Raw genomic sequence first — 24774 nt, forward strand, 5'->3', positions numbered from 1 at the left:
AGGCCTCCGGCTCCTTCAGAGCCGAGGAGCAGGTTCTGTTTCAAAGGAAACGTGACCTCAGCCGAGTGGAAGTCCTGACCAATTTCGTGCATGAGGTACCGGCTCTAAAACCCCGAACAAAACGCCCGAAAACCCAGACCCGAGGGCAGCACAGAAGGAGGACGCGCCCTGAATGCAGGGCTGCAGGGCTGGTCTGCGCTGGAGCTCTGGCCGGGCTTGACAGCGAGCACGGCGATTCTCGGGAGGGGTGCGGCCGCCGTGGGTGCCCGGGTCGGTCACACGTAAGAAACCTCCCAGGCGCCCTCCCCCTGCACCTCTGGACCCTCCTCCCCGTGCGTCACACCGGGCGAGCCCGGCACCTCCCCCTTGTCCCCTGTGGACCCTGGAGGCCGGGCCGTCCACCAGATGGACCATCGGCGTCACTCCCGGCAGCAGACGCCGGGCGTTTCTCGTGCAGCCTGGTTTCTCATGCGGCCTGGGAAATCCTGCAGTTATTGGGGTGCCTATACCGTTTCCTCCTGGGTCAGCGTTTGCACTTGACCCCTGACCCCACACGCTGGGATCTGACCCTGCCTGCTGCGGCTGGGGTGGGGGGAGGGCTGACTAAGGTATGCGCCCTCTCCTGAGGGCCCCGGCCCGAGCATTTCCTCACAGTGTCTGTGTCAGCGGCCTGAGTCCCCAGCACCCCCCCGCCCCCCCCCCCCCGGCCTGGGTTCAACCTGAGAGGCGGCCTGCATGTGGACTACAGGCTTCCAACAAGACCCAGCACGGGCCTTAGGGTGAGGACCCCAGCTCTGGGGCCCAGGCCCAGCCAGTCACCCTCAGAGAGTCCCAGGGGCCTGGGGGGACCACTCATCCCGTGGGGTTCTGAAACAAGCAGAAACGCACTGGTGGCCCGGTCAGGCATGGAGGAGGGAAGTCCGAGCTCTGACAAACCCACCCTGCCCAGGGCCCCTGGCCCCTATCGGCAGGGCTGGGGCAGCTGAGCCTCACCCTGAAGCCCTGGGCACCCGCCGAGCCCAAGCCCCTCCCCTGCCTCCCAGCCAGGGTGTCGGATCGAGCCTCAAGTCCCCAAGGGCCAAGAAGGCAAGTCCCATGCTAGCTAAACGTGGGTGTCTCTGGTCTGGGGCCCTCCCTGGCAGCTCTGCCCACACCCATCACACACTGGGCGAGGCCCCCAGAACCTCCCTGAAGACTGACAGGAAAGGAGGCCCAAGATGGAGGTCCTGACCACACCGGTCAGCCAGGTGGGCAGTGTGGGAGAAGGGGCTGACCTTCCTTCCCAGCAGTCTCTGCAGCCCCCTTGGATGGAGGAGTCAAGGAGCGAAGGCAGAGAGGACCAGGAGACAGGGTCAGAGGCTGTGGAAGGGACACCCACGCAGCAGGGGGTCGGGCAACCCAGAACTGTCCTCAGCCCCGCCCCCACACCAACCCTGTTGGAACTCGGAACTCAGAGGGCCCCTGCATCACAAAGGGACCTGGCAGCCACTGGGCCTGACGGAGGCCCTGGAGTCACTGCCTCCTGTGCTTGGGAGCCCTCCCTACCCAGCCCTGCCCTCCGGGACGGCTGTTCTGAGCGGCCTGACGGTGAGCCGCTGGGGGCCCTGCCTGCTGGACCAGCTTTCCCGGCAGCACCCAAGAGCACCCTCCACACGCTGAGCCCATTGCCCAGGGGCAGGCAGGGCACCTCCTGTACAGCTTCACCTGTTCCTGGGGCAGGAAGCTCCCGGGCACTTTGCCCTTCCCGTAGGGACCCCCATGTTTGCGGCTGCAACAACCTCGAGGGGCCGCGTGCAAGGCTGGCTGTCGCCTGCCCCAGCCCAGCCATGTGGCCCCTCTCTGTGCCCAGCCCTCGGCTGGAAGGTTTTCACTGCCCTGGAGCAAGCAGGGTGGGCCAAGCAGCTCATCGCAGTGAGGGAGGGAACTCCTCATCCCACCCCTACCCTGGTCACTGGTGAGACCAGAGCCCCAGACGCTTGGCCAGGGCCCAGAGCTGGCCCACTGCCAGACCCACGCATTCACCCACCGCCCATTCAGTCAGAGATGCTCACCGATGCCGAGGCAGCCGGGCCCTGGGAGACGGCGCCTGCCATGTGGCACTGACGTTCCCAAGGGGCAGGTGGAAGTGGGAATGGAAATAAGGGGCGGAGGTCCCCAGTAAAACAAATAAGTCTGGGGTGCAGGGGTGCAGGGGCTGACTGCATTGAATCTGAACCCCAGGGAGGCCTCGCTGGGGGCCCGTGTGCAGGGGTTAAATTGGCAGCAGGTCTGGGTGGGGAGGACGGCAGGGGACACATGGGAGGTGATGGGGGCCTGGGGTCCTGAGCACCAGGCAGGCCTGGCTTCTCTCACACTGGGGCAGGTGACGGGGGACACCCAGAAGGTTAAGAGTCCGACTGAGATGCCCCGTGAGTCAGGACAGAGGGCAGGCCAGCCCTCAGTGTCGGTGGGGAAGGACATCTGGCCTGGCCCCCGTGGTCTTGGCGACCGGATGCTCCCTGCAAAGGGGGTGCCCACACACATGTGCCCACACATGTGCATGTTCACACAGGTGTACGGAGCACACATGCTCTCGTTGCACACTCACATGCATGCTCTCATCGCACACTCATATGGGTGTGAGTGGCCCCTGGCCACTGTTTCTCTGTAGCAGTCCCCCGGATCTGCCACGTGGACCCCACGCTGTGAGCACTAGGGGGTGGGGGGTCCCCAGACCAGTCCCTGCCAGACTCGGGACTGGGGGAGGCTAACCTGTGAAAAAGGCTGCCATCAGGGCCAGCAGGCTGGGTGTCCCCCCACCCCGGGGCCCCAGGCACTCAGAGACCCCAGCCTGGGAGGGTGTGGGCAGCCTGCAGCGTGGGGGCGAGGGCTGGGGTATGCACTTGGCAATGGAGAGAAGGACTGAGCTCTGCACCTGCTCCCAGCCAGCGTCAGGCCCTTCCAGCCTCAGGCAGGGCCTCAGAAACTCCACACCGTGTGGCCCCTGCCCTGGGTGGGCACCGCCCCTGCCCTTGGCCTTGGGGTTGCTCAACTGTTCACTGCTCTTGCCTAGAGACTCAGCGATGGGGCAGCTCGAACACCCCATGGGGGTGGTGGAGATGGCCGGCAGGTCCAGGCAGAAGCGCCCCGGCTTCCTGGAGGGGAGCCTCCTGCTCCTGCTGGTCCTGGTGACGGGTGCCCTGGTGGCCCTGGGCCTCCTCTATGCCCAGAGCAGAGGTGAGTATGGGCACCCTCCCCAGCCCCCTCCCCACTTCCCTCTGAAGGGGCCAGGGGTCAGGGGCGGGGGAAGCAGCCCCCTCCAGTGGGCCAGGCAGAGGTCTGCACGGGGCACCGAGGCTGCAGGCTGCGCTGCCACCCCAGCGAAGGGCCACTGACCGGCGGGGAGCCTGGGCGCCTTGCTGAAGGCTCTGCCCTGGAGCGGGCTGGAGCGCGGCTGGCTCTGCAGGCCCCGAGCCCACCAGCCTCTGCGGGACGCCGAGATGCGCAGATCAGGTCCCCACCTCTCCCACGCCCCGTGCCTGCCCTGCGCCACACAACGCCCACCGCAGTTCCCGGCCGGCCCAGCAGCAGGAGCCCGAACTCCAGCTTGGGACGGGCAGCGTCTCCTGCTGCCTCCATGGCCTCACTCGGGAAGGACCTGCCAGGCCCCTCCTCCCCAGGCCCCTCCTCCCCAGGCCCCAGGAAGGCCCCAGTCACAGGGGCCCATGGCTGCCCAGACAGACAGGCTGTGTTGCTGGTGGGAGCTGGTGGGAGGGTGCCAGGCTGGGGTCCCAGAGAGATGGGAGGGGCGACCGCCACGTGCAGCCCCCTCCCCAGGCCCCTCCCAGGCCTTGAGGAGCAGGGACTGTCCCCCTCTCAAGTCAGGGAGCAAGGCAGGCACTCACATGCACGCATCAGACCCCCGCTGCACCCTCGGGGGCCTGTGCGCCCAGCGGGCACGACAGGCAGGTGCTGTGGGCTCCTCCCGCGGGCTCAGGAGACCTGCAGGAGAGGCCCTCATCCCTCTCAGCCATGGGCACCACAGCCTTTGTGCTAGAATGTTCCCCCACTAGACAGCACCACCTGCACCGTTTGTGGTGAGCCCACCCCAGGCAAGACTGCGCCTGAGAACCAGAAGCAGGCTCGGGGTGTGAATGTGGTGGGCCTCCCCACACTGGGCTGCTGCCAGCCCCACCTGCTGCCCCCGCTGTGGCTGTGGTCCAGCCCCCCTTGGTCTCCTCCCAGGGTGGCCCGGCACTGCCACCTTCTTGGGTGTGGCAGGGGGGAAGGGAGCGGGTGGCTGGTTGCACAGAGAGCCCTGGGGAGCCCAAACCCCAGAGTACCGCTGCTCAGGGCTCCCCAGCCTGCCAACACCCAGCTCAGAGGCTTTCAGGGAACAAGGATGAGGTCGCCCATCCCGGCTGTGGGGTGCTAGGGGACCTGGCCTCTCCTCAGTAGTGAGGAGCAGCAAAGCCCACGTCAACGAGGGGGACTGTCCCTGCCCAGCCTGCCTCCCCCTCCTTGCCATCCCATAAAAGCAAGCGCGGGCGCTGCCAGGGCTCCCCCATCGGGATCCTGGGCCCACAGCCCTGGAACCAATGCCCCCGCCGACCGCAGCCCAGCCTGGGCTCGCGAAAGCGTTTCTGCGCCCGTCTGTTATTCTTTATTTCTGCATGTTTTATTTCCACTCTGGTTTTTTATTGACTCGTGAGTTGTTTAGAAATGTCTTATTCTCATTTCCAAACGCACAGAGGTTTTTTTAGTCACTTTTTAAAATTGGTTTCTAACTTGATGGCCTTTGTTTCTAACTTAATTACTGCTGTCAGACACCACGATTTACGGGGACATAGATGCTTTGCCACCTGCTGGGTCTCCCCGAAGGCTAACCCGTGGTCGGGCTCAAAAGCCACCCGCGCACGTGTCTGGAATAGAGCCGTCAGCTCTATTCCAGATGGGGATGAAGCGGGGACATAGACACAAATACATCCATCAGATGCATCAGATCTGCTGTTTGCTTGTTTCATTTTCTGAGTCTTTTAGTAGGTGAGAGACGCGTGTGTTAAACGTTGCACTAGAGAACTATCCATTTTCCTGGTAGTTAAGTATCAATTCACCTACTCTGAGGTCACATTATCTATGTGAATACAAATTTAAAAGTAGTCTGCCCTCCGATACGTGTAGTTCTGTTCTGACTCCATCTTAATGCTGCTTGTTGCCGCCCCGAGTTCTGTTTTCCTTTCGATTCTCCTTTGCCTGATAGAAGAGAAGACGTGAATGCGCCTCAGCAGCTGCTTCGTCCGTTTCTTCCACTCGCTCTGTTGAAACTTTGTGTCTTTGGCGTTAGATGTGGTATCTCCCGCAACAGCGGTAGCCGGATGCTGTCTCGCTCTGGGACCTGGAAGGTTCAGTCTGTCCGCATCTCCTTCGAGATGCCAGACTGCGTTCCGGCCACCTCTTAAACCTCTTCTCTCACCCCTTTGGACCAGTCTGCTGGTTTCCACTCCCTTCTCCCCGGTCTAGCTTGGAAGTTTTAGAGCTCTGTCTTTTGCATGGTTACCTTAGCTGGTTCGTTTTAATATTTGGTATTTTTAAAGTTGAAGATAAACCCTTTTTGGAAAATGAAATTTTTTTCATTAAAATCCCCCCGGGGAAATACCACCTCTTGCCCACAGTCCTGCCCACCCTGGAAGGCCACTCCTGGGAAGCAGCCACAGTTGATGTTTATGTGCAGAGGCTGGGAAACCACGCCCACTGCCTGGTTTTTTAAATAAAGTTTTATTGGAACACAGCCACGCCGTTCATGTATGTGTTGCCTCTGGGCGCGTTTGTGCTGCCCGAGCTCGGAGACCAGGTGAGACCCCCTCTGTGTGGCCCACAAGTCTGCAGCGCTTCCTGCCTGGCCCTCCACAGGAAAGCGTCGCCGGCCCCTGACCCGGAGTGTGTCCGTGTGCCCCAAACCTTGATGTTCAGCCCTCCCTCCATACCCATGTGAGGTCGTAGGAGGCATCAGGTTGGGGCTAACACCCCGGCTCCTACGTCTGACAGTGCGGCTAGGCAGCCCAGCCCCCTGCCCCCGCTGCCCCACATTCCAGCCTGCGGCCAGGGGGGGTTTCCTTCAGACCTCTGTGCCTCCGTTTCCCTGTCTGCGCAACGGAAGGTAACAGGCACCGTGTGAGAGGCTTGCTGGAGAGTCGATGACTGAGCGTGACAGAAGCACATAGAAAAAGGTCCACGGCGCTGTTCACAATCCGGTCCCGCACCAAACATCGGATGTTGACCTTGGCTTGCTGTGGGTTCCACTTCTGTGTCCCGAATGGGAGGAGGGGCCCGCTCCTCCTGCAGCCCCCTGGGCCCCGCCCCCCCATGCAGGGGCTCCGCTGCCTTTGGACACACCCACAGTGCTCGCTGGCCGAGTTTCCACGGGGTGCTTTTCACAACTGAGCTCTGAAGAACAGCCGGGTTACGTTTTCCTTTCCTGTTATTTGGCTTTCTTGTCGTCAACCGCTACCTCGTTTAAGGAGTTTCCTTCCGGCCAGATTACTTGATTACAGGCCTGTCTCGTCCCCTGCGGAGCTGGACCTCTTGCCTGGAGGACGCGCCCTGTTGTGGGGCGCCGCAGCCCACAACCTGGGCACCAGGCCCTGACATTCGCAAGCGGCGCTCCCTGCTAACAGCTCCAGGTGCAAGTCCACTCGGGACCACGTCTCGAAATCTCAGGAGTCTTTCCCCATCTTCTGATCTTTTCTCCAAACACTCGGTCGGCAGGGAGTAGCTATCAATGGGGGCAGGTTGTCACAGACTGCTGTCTCCCACGCAAGGCCGCACGCTCGCGCGAAAGGGTCCCGGCGGCCTCCGAACTCGAACAGAACCCCGGGAGAGCTCTGCCCGCCTCCCCGCCCCCTGGGCGCCTCCATTGTGTTCTTCTCAGAAGAGGACGTTTAGCAAAATCCTTGAGACCCCGCTCGTCTCTGTAAGCCAAGGACTCCGTCCACACACGGAGCTTCCGCGCGGCAGCAGCCCCGTTGTGATCAGGGGTGGGACTTGAGTCTCACGAAAGCAAGGAGACGTGTTACCCCCCAGCATTCCACGAACCCCCGATCGGGGTGAGTCTTACCCGATTCACTCATCTCTTTTTTTTAACCATTCCCAGTGCTCTGCGTTATTCATGGAAATTTAGAGTCTCATCTGGCGCCATTTTCCTTCCTTTAACACTAACGGTAGTTAAAGTGGGCCAGAAAGGAACTCCCCCAGCTCTTGTTTGTCTGAAAAGGCCGCCACGTGCTCTGAACTGTCAGAGTTCTTTCCCGGGGTGTAGAAGTCTGAGGTGACCACCCCCCGCGCCCCCCGTCCGCTCACCCTGTGGACGTCTGGCTGTCACGGCTCTGGGTGGGGAGACCGCCGTCTGCCCCTCCGTGGGGGCTCTTCTTTCTCTGGGGCCCTCAAGGTGTTCTCTTCTCTCTGGTTCACAGCAGTTGACTGGGGTGTGTCTCGGGCTGGGAGGGGTGCGTGTGAATACTTTGGGAACTACACTGCTCGTGGGCTTGGGGGCGGTGGTTATGTTTCAGTCATTTTGAACATTTCTCAGCTCTTCTCTTTTTAAATATTCTCCTTTCTCGGCCTCTCCCGGGCTCCACATATGTGGCTGCTGGGGGTTTGGTGTTAGCCCACGTTGCGTGGGTGCGCTTTTCGATGTTGGTTCACTCGCTCCCTCCTTGTGACACAGTGTGGAGAGTGTGGCCCTGATTAGAGTTCAAGTTCACTGGCTTTGCCTCAGCTGGGCCCAGTGCTCTGGTCAGCCTAAGGGTGTCTGCACCTCTAATCGTGTGCCTCTCGTGTCCCTTGCTTCTGTGTGACTCCTTTCATCATCTCCGTCTCTGCTGGAACCTCTTGCCCGTTCATCCGGGCCACCCCCCTTTTCCCTTAGAGCCTCTGACACACAAATCGCAGTCTCTGCAAAGTCCCCTCTGAGAGTGCCGACCAGTGCCGGGGCTCCGTCTGCCTTCAGTGCTACCGACTAGTTTCTGCTGTGACGATGGTTCGCTTTCCCTCGCTTCTGGGCCTGCGTGTCTCACACGTTGTCACTGTGCTGGACATTATGAGAGGAAGACCAGAAACTGAGAGAAGAGGATTGTTTGCACCCGTGAATGGGCACGCCTGCCCTGCTGTCAGGCCGTCCGTGTGAGGGGTTGAAGTAGTCTAGCCAGGCGCTCGCTGATTTGGGGGTTCGTTTTTGCTACTTGCTACCCCGAGGGCACCACAGACGTCCACGTCCTCTGGCAATGGGCTAATGCGACCTTAGGCTTCCAGAAGTGGGCCAGGGTGCCCACGGTCTGCACGCTCCTTCTTGCTGCAGCCTCGGCCGTCGGCAGTGCTGGGGGCCTGGGACGCAGAGAGGGTCCCTGCAAAACTGGGGCTTTGCTGTGGCCTACTGGTGCTAGGCCCTTGCTGGGCCAGGGGGATCCCTGACGCCCTGGCCCAGTCTCCGCCGAGTCACGCCTTGCGTGCCGCGGCCCCGGAGCGGGTCCCTCTCAGCATCCCTGCCCTAATCTCCACACCCACCACCTGCTGCCTAACCCCTGGGTTTCTTGCCCCGCCCTAGTGAGAGCAGGTCTCAGTGTGACACCTGTCTAAGGTCCTGGGCAGAGGCCCTGCACCTCTGGCCCTCGTTCAGACCCGTGGGCTTCCGCCCGGTCCCTGGGGGAGAGGGTTCACAACCCACCCTCTGCCCGAGGAAGTCCCCGTGGCGAGGAGGAGGAGCCCGGCCCGCACCTCCACAGAAGCAGAGAACCCGCACATATTAACCCTTTAACGTACGGACCACAGTTGTGTTGTTACACGGGTGAGATCTGCAGAGAGGGGCCGTGATCGGGGCCCCGGCTGCCCGCTTCCCCATGTCTCCGCTTCCCATACGAAACGCACACGCAGGTTTTACCGTTTCCGTTTGTCTGACAAACTCACCACCTCTCCGTGTGCGTTTCCATCTGTCCTTCGGGGGCCCTTCGCTGAATCCGCAGGGGCTTCAAACGGCTCCTTCGCTGACTCTGCCGTCAGCTCACCACGTCTCAGGGCTGCCGGGTTTTCTCTGGGGTATCAGTCAGTCACGTTCGCCCACTCCCTCCGTGCGAGGCTCCTCCCAGCTTTCTGGCGCTGTCCCACCCCTGCCTCTGGGCATGGCCACCTGGTGACCTCTCACCAGTCCACGTACAGCCTTGCCCAGCCCCCAGCTCCACTCCACATCTGGCAGAGGTCGGCGCCTCCCCCTCCCACTGGTTGAATGAAAGAAGCCACAGGGGCCTGTTGTCCCGGGAGGGCCGTCCCTCTGTCCCCGAGGGGGACGCCCACTGAGGGCCCAATCTAGCCCCAATCTAGTGCTCTGGACCACTGAGATGGGCAGACACCACGGGCAGCCGGGACCCACGCCCATTACCCCTGCACTTCCTTGTCCGGTCTGTGGGCCGTCCTCTCTGAAGTTCAGGTTTGCCCCCACGCACGCAGCAGGGAGCTAGCTCTCCCGCTCACTCCCGCCGTACTGGGGCCCCTGTGTGCCGGGCCCCTGCTGATGAGCCCTCAGACAGACGGGGGGTGGGGGGGGTGGAGGCAGCCCTGTACAGGAAGCCCCAGGAGTGCCCCAGGGTGTCAGCACTGAGGAGAAGGGCAGCGCTCTCCCAGCGTCCGTCCCCCAGGCTGCCTGGGAGCAGGAGGCCGGGGGACGGAGCGAGCGCTGTGTCTCTCCCCAGGGAAGCATCTGCCACCCCGTCTCAGCCAGCTGCGCTTCTCCCAGGAACAGGAGACCCCCGTAGCTCGAGAACCCCGAGGTAGACTCGCCCTCCCCACCAGGCATGCCTGGGCGGGCCTGCCCTGGGCGGACGGGTGGGGAGCCCACGGCCGGGCCACATCCACTGCAGGCCCAGGGTGTGTGGGCAGTGTGAGGACCTAAAGTCCCGTGAACACAGAGGACAGTGGCAGGAGACAGGATGCTCCCCGAGTGCTGGGAACCAGCATGAGTCAGCAGTCCCTCAGCTGCCCCTGAGGTCCAGCAGGGACACGGTGATGTAACCACCTGGACGGGGTAAGGGGAGTCGGATCTTGGGGTCCGGGTGTGCAGCACGGGCAGCCCAGGCAGGCTGCCTGGAGGAGCTGGCCCCTGACGGGAGAGCTGGCCAGGCAGGCAGGCAGGCAGGCATCATGACCTGCTTCAGCCCTGGGGCCTGGGCAGCTGTGGGGAGTCCATCAGAAGGAGACTCTGCCCCACTCAAGGCTGCAGGCCCGAGCCACCCAGGGAGGACGGGCGGCTGCCCTCTGGGCTTGTCCTCAGGGTGCCCCGCCGGACCACTCTCAGGGACTGGAGGTGGTGTGGAGGCCGGCCCCCCTCCCTACACGGCTCCCCACCCCATTGGCCCCCACCTGCGCCCCACCTGCTCCCTACCTCTCCAGGGCTCACACTGCTCCCTGCCCGCAGCCATCAAAGTGTCCCATCGGGAGGAAACCTGCACCAGCCCCGGCTGCGTGATAGCAGGTGAGCACCCTTCCCGCCTCGCCTTCCTCAGCCCCGCCCCACCCCGCCCCGCCCTGCCCTGCCCTGCCCTGCGGCTGCTGGTGATGGGGACTCTGGCCAGGCTGCAGGCCCAGGGGAGCAGCCCTGGAGGAAGCCTGCCATTGGGACAAAGGGCGGGCCCCGCCTCCGAGGCGGGGCGGGCTGAGGAATTTGGCTCTGCCTGGGATGCGGGGCCCCCCCCCCGAAATTAAAGAGGGGGGCTGGAGGGATGGGAGCCATCGAGGCGGGTCAAGGCTGTGTGGCTGCTTCGAGGTGGCTCTGGAAGTTGAACCCCCTGCGTCCAACCTCCCTGAGGCTCAGAGAGGATGCGTGCCAGGGGCCCACAGCCGGTCTCCCCTCTTCCTCTCCACCACGGGGACGAGCAGCCGCCAGGATCCTCCAGAACATGGACCCGTCCAGGGAACCCTGCGACGATTTCTACCAGTACGCATGCGGGGGCTGGCTGCGGCGCCAGGTCGTCCCGGAGACCAACTCCCGTTACAGTATCTTCGACACCCTGCGGGATGAGCTGGAGGTCACCCTCAAAAGTGGGCACCGGCCCTGCTCAAGGGGGGGCCCCCGGGGACGCCCTGCAGAGCCTGCCTCCGTCCCTAGGATAAAGGGACGCCCTGTTGCTGAGGGCGTTGGGAGCATGAGGACCCATGACCTGGCCCCCCAACATCCCCCTCAGGCCTCTGTCCAGCTTCTTTCTGGGCCCGCAGGGGTGCTGGAGAGTCCTGGCACTGAGGACCGGCCGGCCGTGCGGAAGGCGAAGGCGCTGTACCGCTCCTGCATGGATGAGAGTGAGTGGAGCGGGGCCACCCCTCGGGGTCCAGGCCGGGGGGCTATGACTGTGCCCGCCCTCCCCACCTGGCCACAGTGCACAGGGTTCCCGAGGGGCACCAACTCACTGCCAGCTGACCATGACCCTGCTCACCCCCTGCCCCCAGCACAGGCCACACTCTGTTCAGACGAGAGGAAGACAGGGAGGCCTGGCTGGGATCCCCAGGAAAAGAGTGGGTGTGGGTGTGGGTGCACATGCATATGTGTGTACGTGCCTGTGTGTATGTATCTAGGTATACGTGAGAGTGTGTGTGCATTTGTGCCGAGTGTGCATGTGTGTTGACTGTGTGCATGTGTGTATCTGTGTGTGTGTATGGGGGGGACCCAAGAACCCCAGAATGTTCTTCCAGAGGGCAGGCCCCTTGTAGTCCAGGCTTCCCCTGCTGTGAGTGCTCTGGGGACCCACCTGTATCAGCACACCAGTTGGTGTTGTTATGAGTGGCTGCGTTTGGCTTCAGTGAATTTTTTTTTAAGACTCTTTCAATGCGTTTGCCCCTTTGGTGATGGGGGATTTATGAGCGCAGCTGCCCACACGGCACGGAGTGCTCAGCAATTTTGGCCAAAATCGGCACGACCCCCGTGCCCCGCCCTCCGCATTCACCCAGTCTCTCCCCGAGCAACTTCTTTTTTGTTTCCCGGATGAAAAGTCCTCAAAGGGAAACGTTTTGCCGACGTGGAAGAGGTGAAACGAATGGCGGAAGCGCTAAAAGGCGTCAAAATGGAGGAGTTCAAACGCTCTTTTGAGCGGTGGAAAACCGTCTTGACGGGTACTCCATCGATGGAGAGGACTTTGCCCATGACTGAAGTTTAAACGTGTGAGGACAAGCACACAGTTTTTATACATCCGTCCCAGGGCTCTGGGGTCTGCCCTTGTGTGTGTGTGTGCATGTCTGTAGATGCGTGTGTGTGCATGTGGGCATGTCTTACAGGAGAAGGTCCCCCTGGCACCTGCTGGTGCTGGGGGTGGGGCTGTTTCAGCCCTCCCAACAGCTGCGGGACCACCGGCACGGGCTATTGTGGGGGGCAGGGGATGAGGACTCGGCTCCCAGGACCAAGTTGGCCAGTGGGGCCTTGTGGCCAAGGAGCCGGTGGGGGCGTGGACAGAAACTTCCCAGGAGCAGCCGCCAGGAGTGGGGGACGGCGGCCAAACCAGCGTGAGGGCAGAAGGGGGACTGGAGGAGCTCTACCAGGCTGTGCAGACGGGCCTTGGAGGCAGCGCCAGAGCCGGCCGAGCCTTGGCAAGAATGCGTGTGCACATGTCTGTGTGTGTGTGCTTGTGTATGTGTGTATGTCTGAGTGCATTGTGCATGCCTGTGTATATGTGCATACACGTGTGGGCCCGTGTGGGCATGGCTGTGTGTGCATGTGTTTGTACGTGTATGAACATGTATGCACATGACTGTGTGCGTGTCTGTGTGCCGATACATGCCTGCACGTGTGTGTTGGTGTGTGTGTGTGGGTGTGTGTGTTGTGGGGTTCACTGCGAGCTTTCTTGGCTCTTCGGTTCCCAGCAGGAGGACTCACACATCCGGGCACCTTCATCCTGTCTGTCCTGAAGCCCCTGCTCAGGGGCTCACAGACCCAGCCAGTGGGGCAGAGGCGGGTGGCCAGCTTTCCGCTCCATGGCGCTGGGGTGCGGGGCCGGCTGTGTTCTGGGGTCTCCTGGGAGGTGGGTTGCTTTCTCACTGGGACTCCCGCTGTGTGAGGGTACTTCCTTGAGCCCCCTGCTTGCACAGGCCCAGGCTCACCCCCCATCCCTGTGGAAGCTGAGGGTCTGTTCGTCAGGCTTGGCCAGACCCCGCCAGGAAGGGGACTTCCTGAGCTCCCCACCACAGGGGGTTCCTGGCCTGAGGCAGAGTGTGGAGAAGGACAGTGGCCAGGCCACCTGTGCAAACCCGAGGCTCTGCCGGGGAGCCAGTCTGTCGCCTCGGGCAGCCGTCCCTCGAGGGGCCCCATCGGTCACCGGCTGCTCCCTGAGTTCTGTCCGGGCTTCCAACAGGGCCAGCGGGAGCCGAGGGTGCCCTGCCCTGCCCTGCAGAGGCCGTGCCGCCGATATCAGGACCCCCAGTGGCCCAGGCCCTTCTCCCCACGAGCTCCCCCCACCGCCCACCCAACACCCCAGCGTTTCTACATGGGCGTCTCCCTTCATCCCCACGCCCTGGTCCCCGCCTTCACCTCATCTCTGGGCCATGTCGTCCCAGGCTTCCCACCAGCTCCTTGCTGCCCGGGAAGAGCGACACTTTTTACTACCTATCCGGCCTGTGCCCCAAGCAGGGCCCCTCCCCTCATGGGTGCCCAGGGGCCCCCAGCATGGCTCTGAGCCCTGCCCACCCCTGTCTGCAGGGCCCCCTCAGACTGGCTCGCCCACCACCACTGGCCGGTTTGTAGCTCCCAGGTCTGGCCTCCCCTCCCGGCCTCCTTGTCTGGGGGCCCCTGTGAGTGTGTCAGCCCCTGCACCCCCTTCCACACCTTCATCCCATCTCCACTGTTTCCAGGCCCTTTCGGGCCCTGGGCTGCAGAGCCTGGGAGGAGGGGCAGGCTCAGCACCGGCCGTGCAGCGTCCCCTGGGGTCTGTGTGGCCACGGTGTCGCACCGGCCGGTGTCTGGGTGAGCGACCACCCACTCCTTCCTCCCCCAGGCACCATAGAGAAGCGAGACTCTCGGCCCCTGCTGAATGTCTTGGAGGCAGTGGGAGGCTGGCCGGTGGCCATGGCCAGGTGGAGGGACACTGGAGGTGAGGCCAGGGCCAGGGCAGCTCGCACAGGCAAGGGACCCTGGCCCTGGGGCCCCTCGGAGCCGAGGCCTTCCAGGCCCAGGCTGGGGACTCCACACCAGCAGCAGGCTGGCTCCCTGGGGCTGTCCCCTCCAGCTCAGAAGACCCCTGGGAGTGACTGGTCTCCCAGACCCAGGCCCAGGACACACCCAGGGCTGCCAAACCCCAGCCCTCACTGCTACCCCCAGGGCCCTGGTGTGCCCTGTGGGGAAGCGTCCCCCAGCCCACAGGCCCACAGGCGAGCCATGCAGGTGTACCCTGCACCCCCAAGGTCTGGGCTTAGGGGGCCAGGGTCCACTGTGCACCGAGCAGCTGGGCTGGGACCCCGCAGGCCCCAGTGGTCTCCAGTCGGGGCACTGACTCCCCAGGCTGGAAGCTGGAGCAGCAGCTGGCCGTGATGAACTCGCAGTTTAACAAGCGCATCCTCATCGACCTCTTCGTCTGGAGTGACGACCAGAACTCCAGCCGACACATCATCTACGTATGAGCCTCACGCAGGGGGGCGGAGCCGGGAGGCAGGTGCCGCACCTGGTGGGGGCTCTCACAGCACAATGGGGGCGGCCAGGGCCGTGGCCCGAGCGGCACATGAGCCCGGGGTGTGTTCCAAGGGCCCTGCTCTGGTCCAGGTCAGAGGTTTGGGGGGGCCAGTGACCGCAGTCCCGATCCGAGGCCCATGTGCTGGGCGGGTCCTCAGGACCAGCTGTTTAGTCCCTTGGCCCCTGGGTCCCAAGCCTGACCTCAGAGAGCCCCTGTGGCCTCGGCCAAAAGGCCGGAGAGACCCGTGGGAGGGTGAGGGCGAGAGCGGCTGGCACACACCCGCCTCCGCGCACTCTGCAGTCCGGCCCCTGCAGCCCTCTGCCAGTCCCTCACCGAGCAGGGCCCGGGCAGCACCCCGCTTCTGGGTGGTGGGGAGGGAGAGCGCCTGACCAGGCTGTGGGGACCCGCGGCGCCTGGCCCCGACTCACCCCCTCTGCGTCCCCAGATAGACCAGCCCACCCTGGGCATGCCATCCCGGGAGCACTACACGAAGAAGGGCGGCAACCAGAAGGTGAGTCGGGCCCGGCCCTGGTCCCCGGCCCCGTCCTGCCAGCCCCCTGGCCGTCACTTCAGGGCCCACCGGGGGCCCAGCTCCCCTGCATACCTGCTTGGCCCTTGTCCCCAGAGCCAGCCTTTGTGAGCACGTGCGCAGGTGGAGGCTGGAGCTGGGGGCTGGGGACGAGCTTTGCCGCCGTGGTCGGGAGTCTCCCTAAGCCTCGGGGATAAGCTCAGCCCGGCAGCCCCGCAGCCTGGGCCTCCAGTGATGCGGAAGCTCGGGACGGGCGCAGCTGGGAGGGGGGCCGTGAGGCGTTCAGCCCGGAGCTGCCTGGGCGCAGCCGCCGGGTCTAGGAAGCAGGCGTGGCCACCTGTGGGCAGGCCTGTCCGGAGTGTGGGCGACAGTGGAGAACCTGGCCTGGGAGGGCGTGACAGTTGGCAGTGCCCCTCCGTGCCACCGCGGCCCACGGGCTGACAAGCATCCTGGAGCCTGCTCCGCGCCATAGGCCCACCCCCGCCCCACAGAGAGCCCCACGGGGACCAAGGTGGCCGGGCCGCCCGACTCCACCTTGCGTCCTTGGGCCCAGGTGCGCAAAGCCTACCTGCAGTTCATGGTGTTGGTGGCCACCATGCTGCGGAAGGACGTGGGCCTCCCTGAGGACAGCCACCTGGTGCAGGAGGACATGGCACAGGTGCTGAAGCTGGAGACGCAGCTGGCAAATGTGAGGCCCGGCCCCTGGGGGAGCTGGGGGAGGGGGCACACGCCCGGGCCCTGGCCACCACCCCCATGTCACCGCCTGCCCCTGCCCCGTGCAGGCCACAGCCCCCCAGGAGGAGAGGCACGACGTCACCACCCTGTACAACAGGATGAAGGTGCCGGAGCTCCAGGCCAAGTTCCGCCTGAAGGTGCGGCCGGGCGGGGGCGCCACATGGGGCCTGGCCCCAGCGGGAGCAGGACCCAGACCCGGCCCCAGGCCCCCCTGTTTCCGGCCTCTCAAATTTAAGCCTCAGAAATGCTCCCGACCCTGAGCGGGGCCCTATAACTGGTCACCCACACAGGGACGCTTCCCCACAGGCCAGCAGGCGTCAGCCAGGCTGTCTGAAGCGGGAGCCACTTCACCCCTGAGGTGGCCGCTGTGCTGACCCTTTTCCCAGGGCCACAAGCTGCGAGGGTTTGCTGATTTGACCGGGCTGGGGAGACCCCATCACAGTCCCCCTCTGACTCCCAGCAGGGCTCTGCCCACCCGGGGCCCTGCCCACCCCTGACTGAGGGGCCCTGCCCTCACCAGGGGCTGAGCCCGGGAGGGGCCTCCTCCTTCAGATTTAGGGGCAGAAGTGTCGTTCCAGTCACTGCCAGCTGCTGCCAGGCCAGAGCGCAGTGGGCGTGGGCTGGGACAGGACCGGAATCGGAGGGAGGAGGCTGGGACACACCCCAGGCCAGAGGTTTCAAATAGTCCAATTAATTGACTTATCAAAGACAGATGCCCCTATTCTTCACGGCTGGTGTTCTTGGTGTTCTGCTCGAGAAACCTTGGCCCCCCACCCGCCAGGGTGGCTCAGGTCTACAATCAGCCCTGAGTTTATTTTTTACGGAGAGCAGCGTAGAAATCGTTTCCTTCCGTGCCGATGGCTGAGTGGCCGGGTGCCATTTATTGAAAAGAGCCCCCAGTCCAATCCCCACTCTGCTGCTATCTCCGCTTGAAACCAAATGCCCGTGTGTGTGTGTGTGTGTGTGTGAACACTCTGTGTTCCCTGGGTGCCTTCGTCCGCCACCTGCCAGCCCCCACTGCCGTCACCACACGCACAATTCGGATAATTCTCTGTCGGACCCAGCGTGTCCAGCAACCTCCCTTGTCCTTCCGAGTCCTCTGGGTTGCTCTTGGCCTCGTGCACTTTCTTACGAAACTCGCCGTCAGCCGCCAGCCCCCGGAGGCCTGCGGAGGTTTGGTGGGGGGCTGCGTGGATGCTCAGAGTCGGTTTGGGGGAGGCTTCCAGCCCATGGACCTCATGGACGTCTCCGTGTGTTTGCGTGTTCTGCTCCTTCTCTCCGTGGGTTTCAGAGTTCTCCATCGCCGGGCCTTCCACCCCTTTCACGAGATTCATTCCTTTGGTTCTCGCATTGCCGTGAGGGGTATCGCTGGGCGGTGTGGCTGCTTCACTGCCGGCACTCAGAGACACCGGTGATGTGTGCGGCGGTTTTACTGGGCGCAAGCATTGGTTCCAACGCCCTGTGGGCCCTTCCGAGGGCACATTCCGTGCGTCCGACATCCCGCCCTGGGTGAAAAGTCTTGTTCCTCCCCTTTCGAGCCCCGCCCCCCCCCGGCCGACTTCACCTGTGTCTCGTCTGATTGAACGTGCTGAGACGCCCAGCCTAGTGCCACAAGCGACATTGGTTTACTGCCTACAACACATTTACATTTTCCCTTCCTTCTTTGGTCGCTTTTTGCTAACCTTTCGATCCCACTCAGGTTTCCAAAAAACGCGACCACACAGTCTCTTCCCTCTCACAGTCCGCGGGCTCTGTGATGAGGTTGCTGGCTTGGACTGTCTGCCCCTTCTCTGGCTTCCTGGCTGTTCTTCGGTGGGGGCTGGGGGCTCGGGTGCCGGCACGGGGCCCAGCTCTGCCACTCTCGCCCGCAGAGGTTTAACTGGACTCTGTTCATACAATCCGTGCTGTCCTCCGTCAAGATCAAGCTGCACCCAGATGAAGAGGTGGTGGTCTACGGCGCCCCCTACCTGCAGAACCTGAAAGACATCATCGATGCCTACTCAGCCAGGTGCAGCCCAGGGAAGGCCCCTTGAGGGCTCCCCATCTGTGCCCCTGCCCTTCCCCTCCCCCACAGCTCCTCCTCTCAGGAGTGTGTCCCACAGAGCCTGGAGGAATGAGGCCCAAGGGTGGGGGGGTTAGCGGCCAGTGGAGCCTCACATTAGAGATGTGAGCCCCTCCTTGAATACCTGGGGGGCATTCTAGAGGTTGTCCCGCCACCCTGAATTCCCGGTTTTGGGCAGAACCTGCCGACCAAGGGCCCACAAGCCCTACCCTCTGTGGGCAAAGACCGCCGCTGCGACCTGCCTGCCCTCTGGCCCCGCCCACAGGACCATGCAGAACTACCTGGTCTGGCGCCTGGTGCTCGACCGCATCAGCAGCCTGAGCCAGCGGTACCGGAACGCACGGGCCAACTACCGCAAGGTGCGTGAGACCCTGCACCAACAGCTGCGGCCGCAGCTGGAGCCCACCCGCCGCTCCGGCAGTCGGTCTGTGACACTGAGCACCTGCTGGGGCTGAGGTCACGGGGTCAGATCCCGGGAGGACCCGCCCGCTTGGGGCAGCGGGACCGAGGGCAGTGAGGAAGCTGGGGATTTGCCGTCTCAGAACCCACAGGTCTGACCTGAGGGCAGGGCGGGCTCCCCTCGGAGGGGAGACTGGAGCCCTCAGAGCACAGAAGAGCTAAGAATGGAGAGACAGGGCAGAGTCCCAGGGGGCAGAAGGAGGTGGTGGGGCGGCCCTGGCCCTCGGGGGCAGGAGGCAAGGTTGGGGAGGGAGGCAGGGCTGCCCTCTGGGCCCCGGCAGAGCCCAGGTCCATGGGCTGAGGCTCTCCTGCTTGTGGTCGCTCAGGCTGCTTGGGGGAGAATAGAGGCAGGGGACCCGCAGGGGCCCTGTGGCCATGGCGGCTGTTCTCAGACCATGACTTAGGGGAGGTGGGGTCGGAGTGGAGGCAGCAGCGTCACTCGGGTGTACAGGGCTTCAGACAGGTGCTGAGGACAGACGGGTGAGATGTCCAGATTGGCACGGGGCAGGAGGGACCCAGGAGTCGGCGGGACAACTCCGCCGTTCTCTGCAGAGCGATGGGCAGGGTGGAGCCCTCCGCTGCCACAGGGACACGCAGGTCGGGGCCCGTCTGTGCCCCTCAACAAGCGTGGGCTTGTTGGGCTGCAGACTAGCCCGTCAGGAGGGGCGGAGCCGAGCCTCAAGCTCTGAGGTGACGGAAAGGGTCACACTGGCTCCTTTGGGGGCAGGAAACCCCACAGTCCCGGCAAGTGGGGCAGATGTCACTCAGAACTCTGGGCTGGCCGAGATAGGGGGCCAGGAATCTGAAGGAGACGAGTTTCCATCTCATGCCCCCACGTCCCTGGGACAGATGGGCAGATGCCCTTGGCTCCACTTGGGTGATAAGAACAATGCAAGAGCTGGGAGCCCGGCAGGCAGGGTCTCCAGGGCCAGCCTAGGGTCAGGGCTGCCTCCCTGGCAGGCAGAGTCTGGCCACACAGCCTGGCCAGGGTGGCAAGGACAGGGGATGGGGAGCTTGGGGCTGGGTGGGTCCGCCCATCCTCCAACTCCTGGCCTGGGCGGAGCCCCTCCCTCAAACCTGCACACCCCGCCCTCCCCGTACCTGTGCCCAACATCCAAGGGGAGTCTCCTAGTTCACCCATCGTCCGCCGACCCTGGGCACCCCAAAGCTGAGCACAGGGAAGTGAATGGGAGCGAAGGCAGTGGAAGGAGCAAACGAAGGAGTGAGTGAATGAATGAATGGCTGCCAGGCGCTGTACGGCAAGACCAAGGAGGAGGCACGCTGGCGGGAGTGCGTCAGCTATGTCAACAGCAACATGGAGAGCGCCGTGGGCTCCCTCTACGTCAAGGAGGCCTTCTCCCAGGACAGCAAGGATGCGGTGGGTGCCTGGCACCCAGCTGTGGTCAGGGACCCCACGCAGCACCCACAGGGACCCAGCCCTGTGAGGCTGAGGCGGGCAGGGCACATCGCCACCAGGGGGCACTGTGACTCAGTGTTCTCATAGAGGGGCCCCAGTGTGCTCCTCCCCAGCAGCACGGGTGCGTTGGGGGTGGGGGGTTGGGAGTAACAAGTTTGCCCTGGTGCCTGCTGGGGGAGGCCAGGGGGGCCGTGCCTGTCAGGGGCTTGTGGCCCCCGGCCAGGCCTTGACCCAACAGGCTGCCTGGGAAAGGGTTCTGTGTCTAGGGGTGAGGGGCCCCAGGCACCCCTAGGACAAAGTGCAGCAGCAGGGACCCTGTCCCAGAAAGGTCACCCCCACACCACCTCCGGAGCAGACAGCAGCCTGGGCCAGGCTTTGGGCCAGGCTTTCGGCCGGTCAGCCGAGCCGTGGACCGTGCTCCCCCAGGTCAGAGAGCTGGTTGACAAGGTGCAGGCAGCGTTTGTGGAGACCCTGGACGAGCTGAGCTGGATGGACAAGGCCACCAAGCAGAAGGCCCAGGAGAAGGTGGGCAGGAGGCCAGAGGGCAGAGGTCAGCGCTTGCTGGCCCACAGGAGGGGCTGCTGCGGGGCGGGCCAGGCGGCGATCCCTGGCATGCTCACTGCACGGGGAGCACAGCGAGTCTGGGGGCAGCAGGCTCAGGAGGGGCCTCTGGGCAGAGACAGGCCTGGGAACCAAGCCTGGGAGACCCCCCAGCACCCCAAAAGCAGGTGAGGAGACCAAGACCTCAGGAGCAGGACACCCACCAGGAGCCGCTCTGTGTCTGCCCCAGCCCCAGCCCCACCGGACCCCCCAGCCAGCTGCTGGGCACAAAGCTTGGCCTGGGCCCAGCCCATCCACGGCCTGGCTCCATTAACCCTGCCCACACAGTCTATGGGGAGGGGACCAGGCCCTTGCCCCTCACCCACACGGCCAGGGGGGAGCCAGGACGCCCACCGTGGGCAGACATGGCCCCCCTCTTTGCCAGGCCATGAGCATCAGGGTGCAGATTGGGTACCCCGACTACATTCTGGACAAAAGGAACAGACGCCTGGATAAGGAGTATTCCAAGGTGCACGGCCCCAGCCAGGGGACCCTCAAAAGCCCCCCGTCTCCTCGCTCAACCCCATCTGCCCATGGACCCACCCTCTGGTCCACAGGCCCTTGATTACCAGGGGTGGGAAGGGGCGGCTCTGTCAGTAATTAGCTACCTCACCAGGGAGCAGCTGCAGCATCACCCCGTTACAGAAGGGGAAACTGAGGCCCCAAGGACAAAGGGGCTTGCTCAGAGACACGTCAGTGTGCAGAACCAGGGGTGCCCACCCCCACCCCTGTCACCCCTCTGCACCCGGATCCTGTAGGCCACACACAGGACCACCCTGCACGTCCCACAACCGGTCCCCTGCACCCCTGGCACCCTGCCCGGGTCCACTGGGCCACAGTGACACCCCACCCTCCCACAGCTGGACTTTTCAGAGCATCGCTACTTTGAGAACAGCCTGCAGAACCTCAAGGCTGGTGCCCAGCAGAGCCTCAAGAAGCTGCGGAAGAAAGTGGACCAGAACCTGTGAGTGGGGACAGCACAGGGCAGAGGGCAGGGCGGGACACCGACCCAGGGCCACCCCTGCTTTCAGGGGCTGGGCTGAGGGAGGCATCACATGTCTGGACTGGCCAGGCCCTGGTTGTCCCCAGTGAGTGCGTGGGGCTGTGGCCTGGGACCTCGGGAGTGGGCTCTGGCAGCCCAGGGGTGGCCCAGAGGGAGGGTCGCTGGGGGCAAGGACTGCAAGTGACCAGCTCACTTCGCCCAGCTGGATCATCGGGGCCGCCGTGGTCAACGCATTCTACTCTCCAAACCGGAACCAGATCGGTACGACCCGAACCTGCCCCCCGCCCCGCCCCGTCCCTCTGATGCCAGAGGTGAGCCTCAGGGGCCCGACCCTTCTTCCTGGGGGCACCCCTGCCCGATCTCTGAAGGCGAGAAGGTGCCATCTGTCCGCCTGTAGGAACCTCACACTGTCCCCCGTGTGGACGTCCAGGGAGGGGAGGGTTTCAGTGGGCAGGGCAACAGAAAAAGGTGTGGGGCGCCCAGACGTGGGTCCTGGACCCGCCACACCCTGGCGCTGCCCTTGGGCTCTGAGCCCCTGGGCTCTCATCTGTGCAGTGGGCGTGTGTCAAGGCCTCTACTTCCCGGGCTGCAGGATTATACAACAGGACCCCAGAGGTCCGGGCACACGGGGGTGCGCCCACTCACAGGCCCTTCTCTCCCCGCCCCTCCCCCACCACACCCACCACGGCAGTGTTCCCCGCGGGGATCCTGCAACCCCCCTTCTTCAGCAAGGAGCAGCCACAGGCCTTGAACTTCGGGGGGATTGGGATGGTGATCGGGCACGAGATCACCCACGGCTTCGATGACAACGGTAAGGGGCTGTGGTGGGGTCAGATCCGCAGCTCGAGTCCCGCAGCCCCTCCACCAAGTGGCAGGTCTGGAATGGGACTGTGCCTTGGGGTCCCGACAGGAGGCCCTGGGGCTGACCGCCCACCCCCTTTGTGGTCAGGCGGGAACTCCGAGGACTGGAAGGGCCTTGCCAGGCCCCCAGGGGAGCTGCGGTGGCAGAGGGGTCTCGAATGGCAGGCTCGGCTCCTGGCTGGGGGCAGAGGGGTGGAGGGCCTGCTCCGCCGTGCTTACCGCCCCTCCCTGGGCCTGTGACCTGCGGACAGCGACAGCGACACCAACACCGTGTGCTGTAGTTCCCAGTCCTGGCTCAAGACGCAGCCAGCCTGGGGCCAGTCCAGGGCAGCCGGCAGCCTCCATTCTGACCTCCTTCCTCTGGGTGGGGCCCCCCTGCCTGGTTCTAGTGGCCTGTCACCAAACAGCGGGCCTACACCTGCAGCCCAGGGAGGCTGGTTGACCATGGCACCTTACGAGGGCAGCCCCGAGTCCCGGGACCATGCCCCCTGTACCGCGGCTCCCTGGGCCACAGCACTTCTGGGCCCCGGGACCTGAGACCCCACGCCCTAACCTCGAGGGTGGTGTGGGAGACCGCCGAAGCCTGTCTCTCCCGAGGCCTGAGCCCTTGTCCCTTGGCCACGCGCTGACCCCTTGGAGCAGGCCAGTGCCCTTCGGGCCCATCCTCTGCTTCCTCTGCTCACAAATGAGCTCAGACGCCGGGGCCCCTGGCTGCAGCGGCAGGGCCACAGGCTCAGCCCACCTTGCCCCGCCCCCAGGCCGGAACTTCGACAAGAACGGCAACATGTTGGACTGGTGGAGTAACTTCTCCGCGCAGCACTTCCAGACGCGCTCGGAGTGCATGGTCTACCAGTACGGGAACTACTCCTGGGACCTGGCGGAGCAGCAGAAAGTGAGTCGGCCGCCAGGGGCGCAGCTGCGCCAGGGAGGGCGGGAGGCCCGGGAAGCCCGGCCGCTGCCCGCCGACCTGTCTCCCGCATGCAGGTGAACGGGTTCAGCACCCTTGGGGAGAACATCGCTGACAACGGAGGGGTGCGGCAGGCGTACAAGGTGGGTCCAGGAGGTGGGGACGGAGCCCTCAGACCGACACGGACTGCCCCCTGCTCGAGCCCAGGTGCCTCCTGTGGGCGCCAGGAGACCATTCCAGGCGGTGCCCTGTCGGGGGTGCCTGGGCAGGGGGCCTCCACGGAGCCCAGCCTGTGTAGGCAACCGGCCGGCCACCGAGTGATTAAGGTGCGAGCACCCGCCCTGGGGGCTCAAAGGGGGGCTCAAAGGACCCTCAGCGGCAGAGGCAGGGCCCACACCGGGACAAGCCTTGGAGTCAGACCTTCATCCCGGCAGCACAGCCCTGACCAGGGGGCGAGCTCCGGCCCAGCCCCCAGTCGGTGCCCAGCCCGGTCGGTGCCCACAGGCTTACCTGAAATGGAGAGCGGAAGGCGGCAGGGACCAGCACCTACCAGGACTGGAGCTGACCTTGGACCAGATCTTCTTCATCAGCTACGCCCAGGTAGGAGCCATGAAGCCCCTTCTCCCCTGCCCCCAAAGTTGCTCCCCTCTCCCATCTTTGGAGTCACCCATGCTGGGGGACACTGTGGGCGGGCAAGCCAGGCAGAACCGGAATTAACTGACCTGGAAGGCTTCCAGAAGGAAGAGGTTGGGAGGGAGGCTGAAGGCAGGGAGAGTTGAGAGGCGGCCGAGAAGGTTGGGAAGGGAACTGCTGGCCTCCAGTGTCCGCCACTGCCCCCTCCCCGCCCTCCGGGCCGTCTCCTCCACCTGCTGAGGTCTCTCCAACCCTTCCTCCAGTGCCCAGCCCCTTGCCTCCTCTCCCCGAGTCCTGAAGCCATGCCCCTCCTGCGCTCACAGGTGTGGTGCGGGTCCTACCGGCCGGAGTTTGCGATCCAGTCCATCAAGACTGATGTCCACAGTCCCCTAAAGTACAGGCAAGTGCTCCCCACACCCTCACACCCCCGTGCCTCCACATGGCTGCAACCTCAGCCCCTCCCTCTGCCCACAGGGTGCTGGGCTCCCTGCAGAACCTGGCCGCCTTCGCCAACGCGTTCCACTGTGCCCGCGGCACCCCCATGCACCCCCTGGTGCGGTGCCGCATCTGGTAGCCAAGGCCAAGCTGCAGCACGGCCCTCACCCACCCGCGGTCCTAGGAATCCCCACCACTCTGAGACAGTGCGGCCAGAGACTGTGCAGCTGGTGGGGACCTGCCTGCGCCCCGTGTGGGGCCTGGAGCAGAGGTCCCGCCCCGGACACCCAGGGGTGAGGGAGCCCAGCCCCACACCCAGCTGCCGTGATAGCACGCACCACCCCATCTCAGCCCCGCACATGCATTTAACTCCCACTGAAAGCTCTTTGTCACCAAAAGTCCACAAGCTTCGGACTTGAGCTGAGTAAACGCTTCAAAGAATCCTGCTGCCTCGTCTTTCCAGGGCG

General features: G+C 64.2%; 1 protein-coding gene across 1 annotated transcript; it reads left to right on the forward strand.

Annotated features, from left to right (window-relative positions):
• Positions 1-2984: 2984 nt before the first annotated feature.
• On the forward strand, positions 2985-24748 carry MMEL1 (membrane metalloendopeptidase like 1). The gene is made up of 23 exons (XM_037062131.1): positions 2985-3216; positions 9717-9795; positions 10428-10495; positions 10900-11061; positions 11236-11316; positions 13995-14090; positions 14498-14610; positions 15112-15177; positions 15749-15883; positions 15978-16067; positions 17802-17938; positions 18258-18351; positions 19701-19829; positions 20295-20393; positions 20854-20937; positions 21329-21432; positions 21674-21732; positions 22163-22282; positions 23091-23224; positions 23317-23382; positions 23744-23839; positions 24196-24272; positions 24347-24748. The coding sequence occupies exons 1-23, from the start codon at positions 3063-3065 to the stop codon at positions 24444-24446; spliced, it is 2343 nt and encodes a 780-aa protein (XP_036918026.1). The 5' UTR covers positions 2985-3062; the 3' UTR covers positions 24447-24748.
• The last annotated feature ends 26 nt before the right edge of the window (positions 24749-24774 follow it).

Source organism: Sturnira hondurensis, unplaced genomic scaffold (genome assembly GCF_014824575.4).
Source record: "Sturnira hondurensis isolate 20B ecotype Veracruz unplaced genomic scaffold, ASM1482457v3 Scaffold0013931, whole genome shotgun sequence".
Classification (NCBI taxonomy): domain Eukaryota; kingdom Metazoa; phylum Chordata; class Mammalia; order Chiroptera; family Phyllostomidae; genus Sturnira; species Sturnira hondurensis.

What these genes read in the sequence shown, in the direction of transcription:
- MMEL1 (XM_037062131.1), top strand. Translation starts at nt 3,063, where the DNA reads ATGGGGCAGCTCGAACACCCCATGGGGGTGGTGGAGATGGCCGGCAGG. An exon ending in AGGCCAAGTTCCGCCTGAAG is followed by an intron (nt 16,068 to 17,801) that starts GTGCGGCCGGGC and finishes TCTCGCCCGCAG; the next exon opens with AGGTTTAACTGGACTCTGTT. An exon ending in TGGATAAGGAGTATTCCAAG is followed by an intron (nt 20,938 to 21,328) that starts GTGCACGGCCCC and finishes ACCCTCCCACAG; the next exon opens with CTGGACTTTTCAGAGCATCG.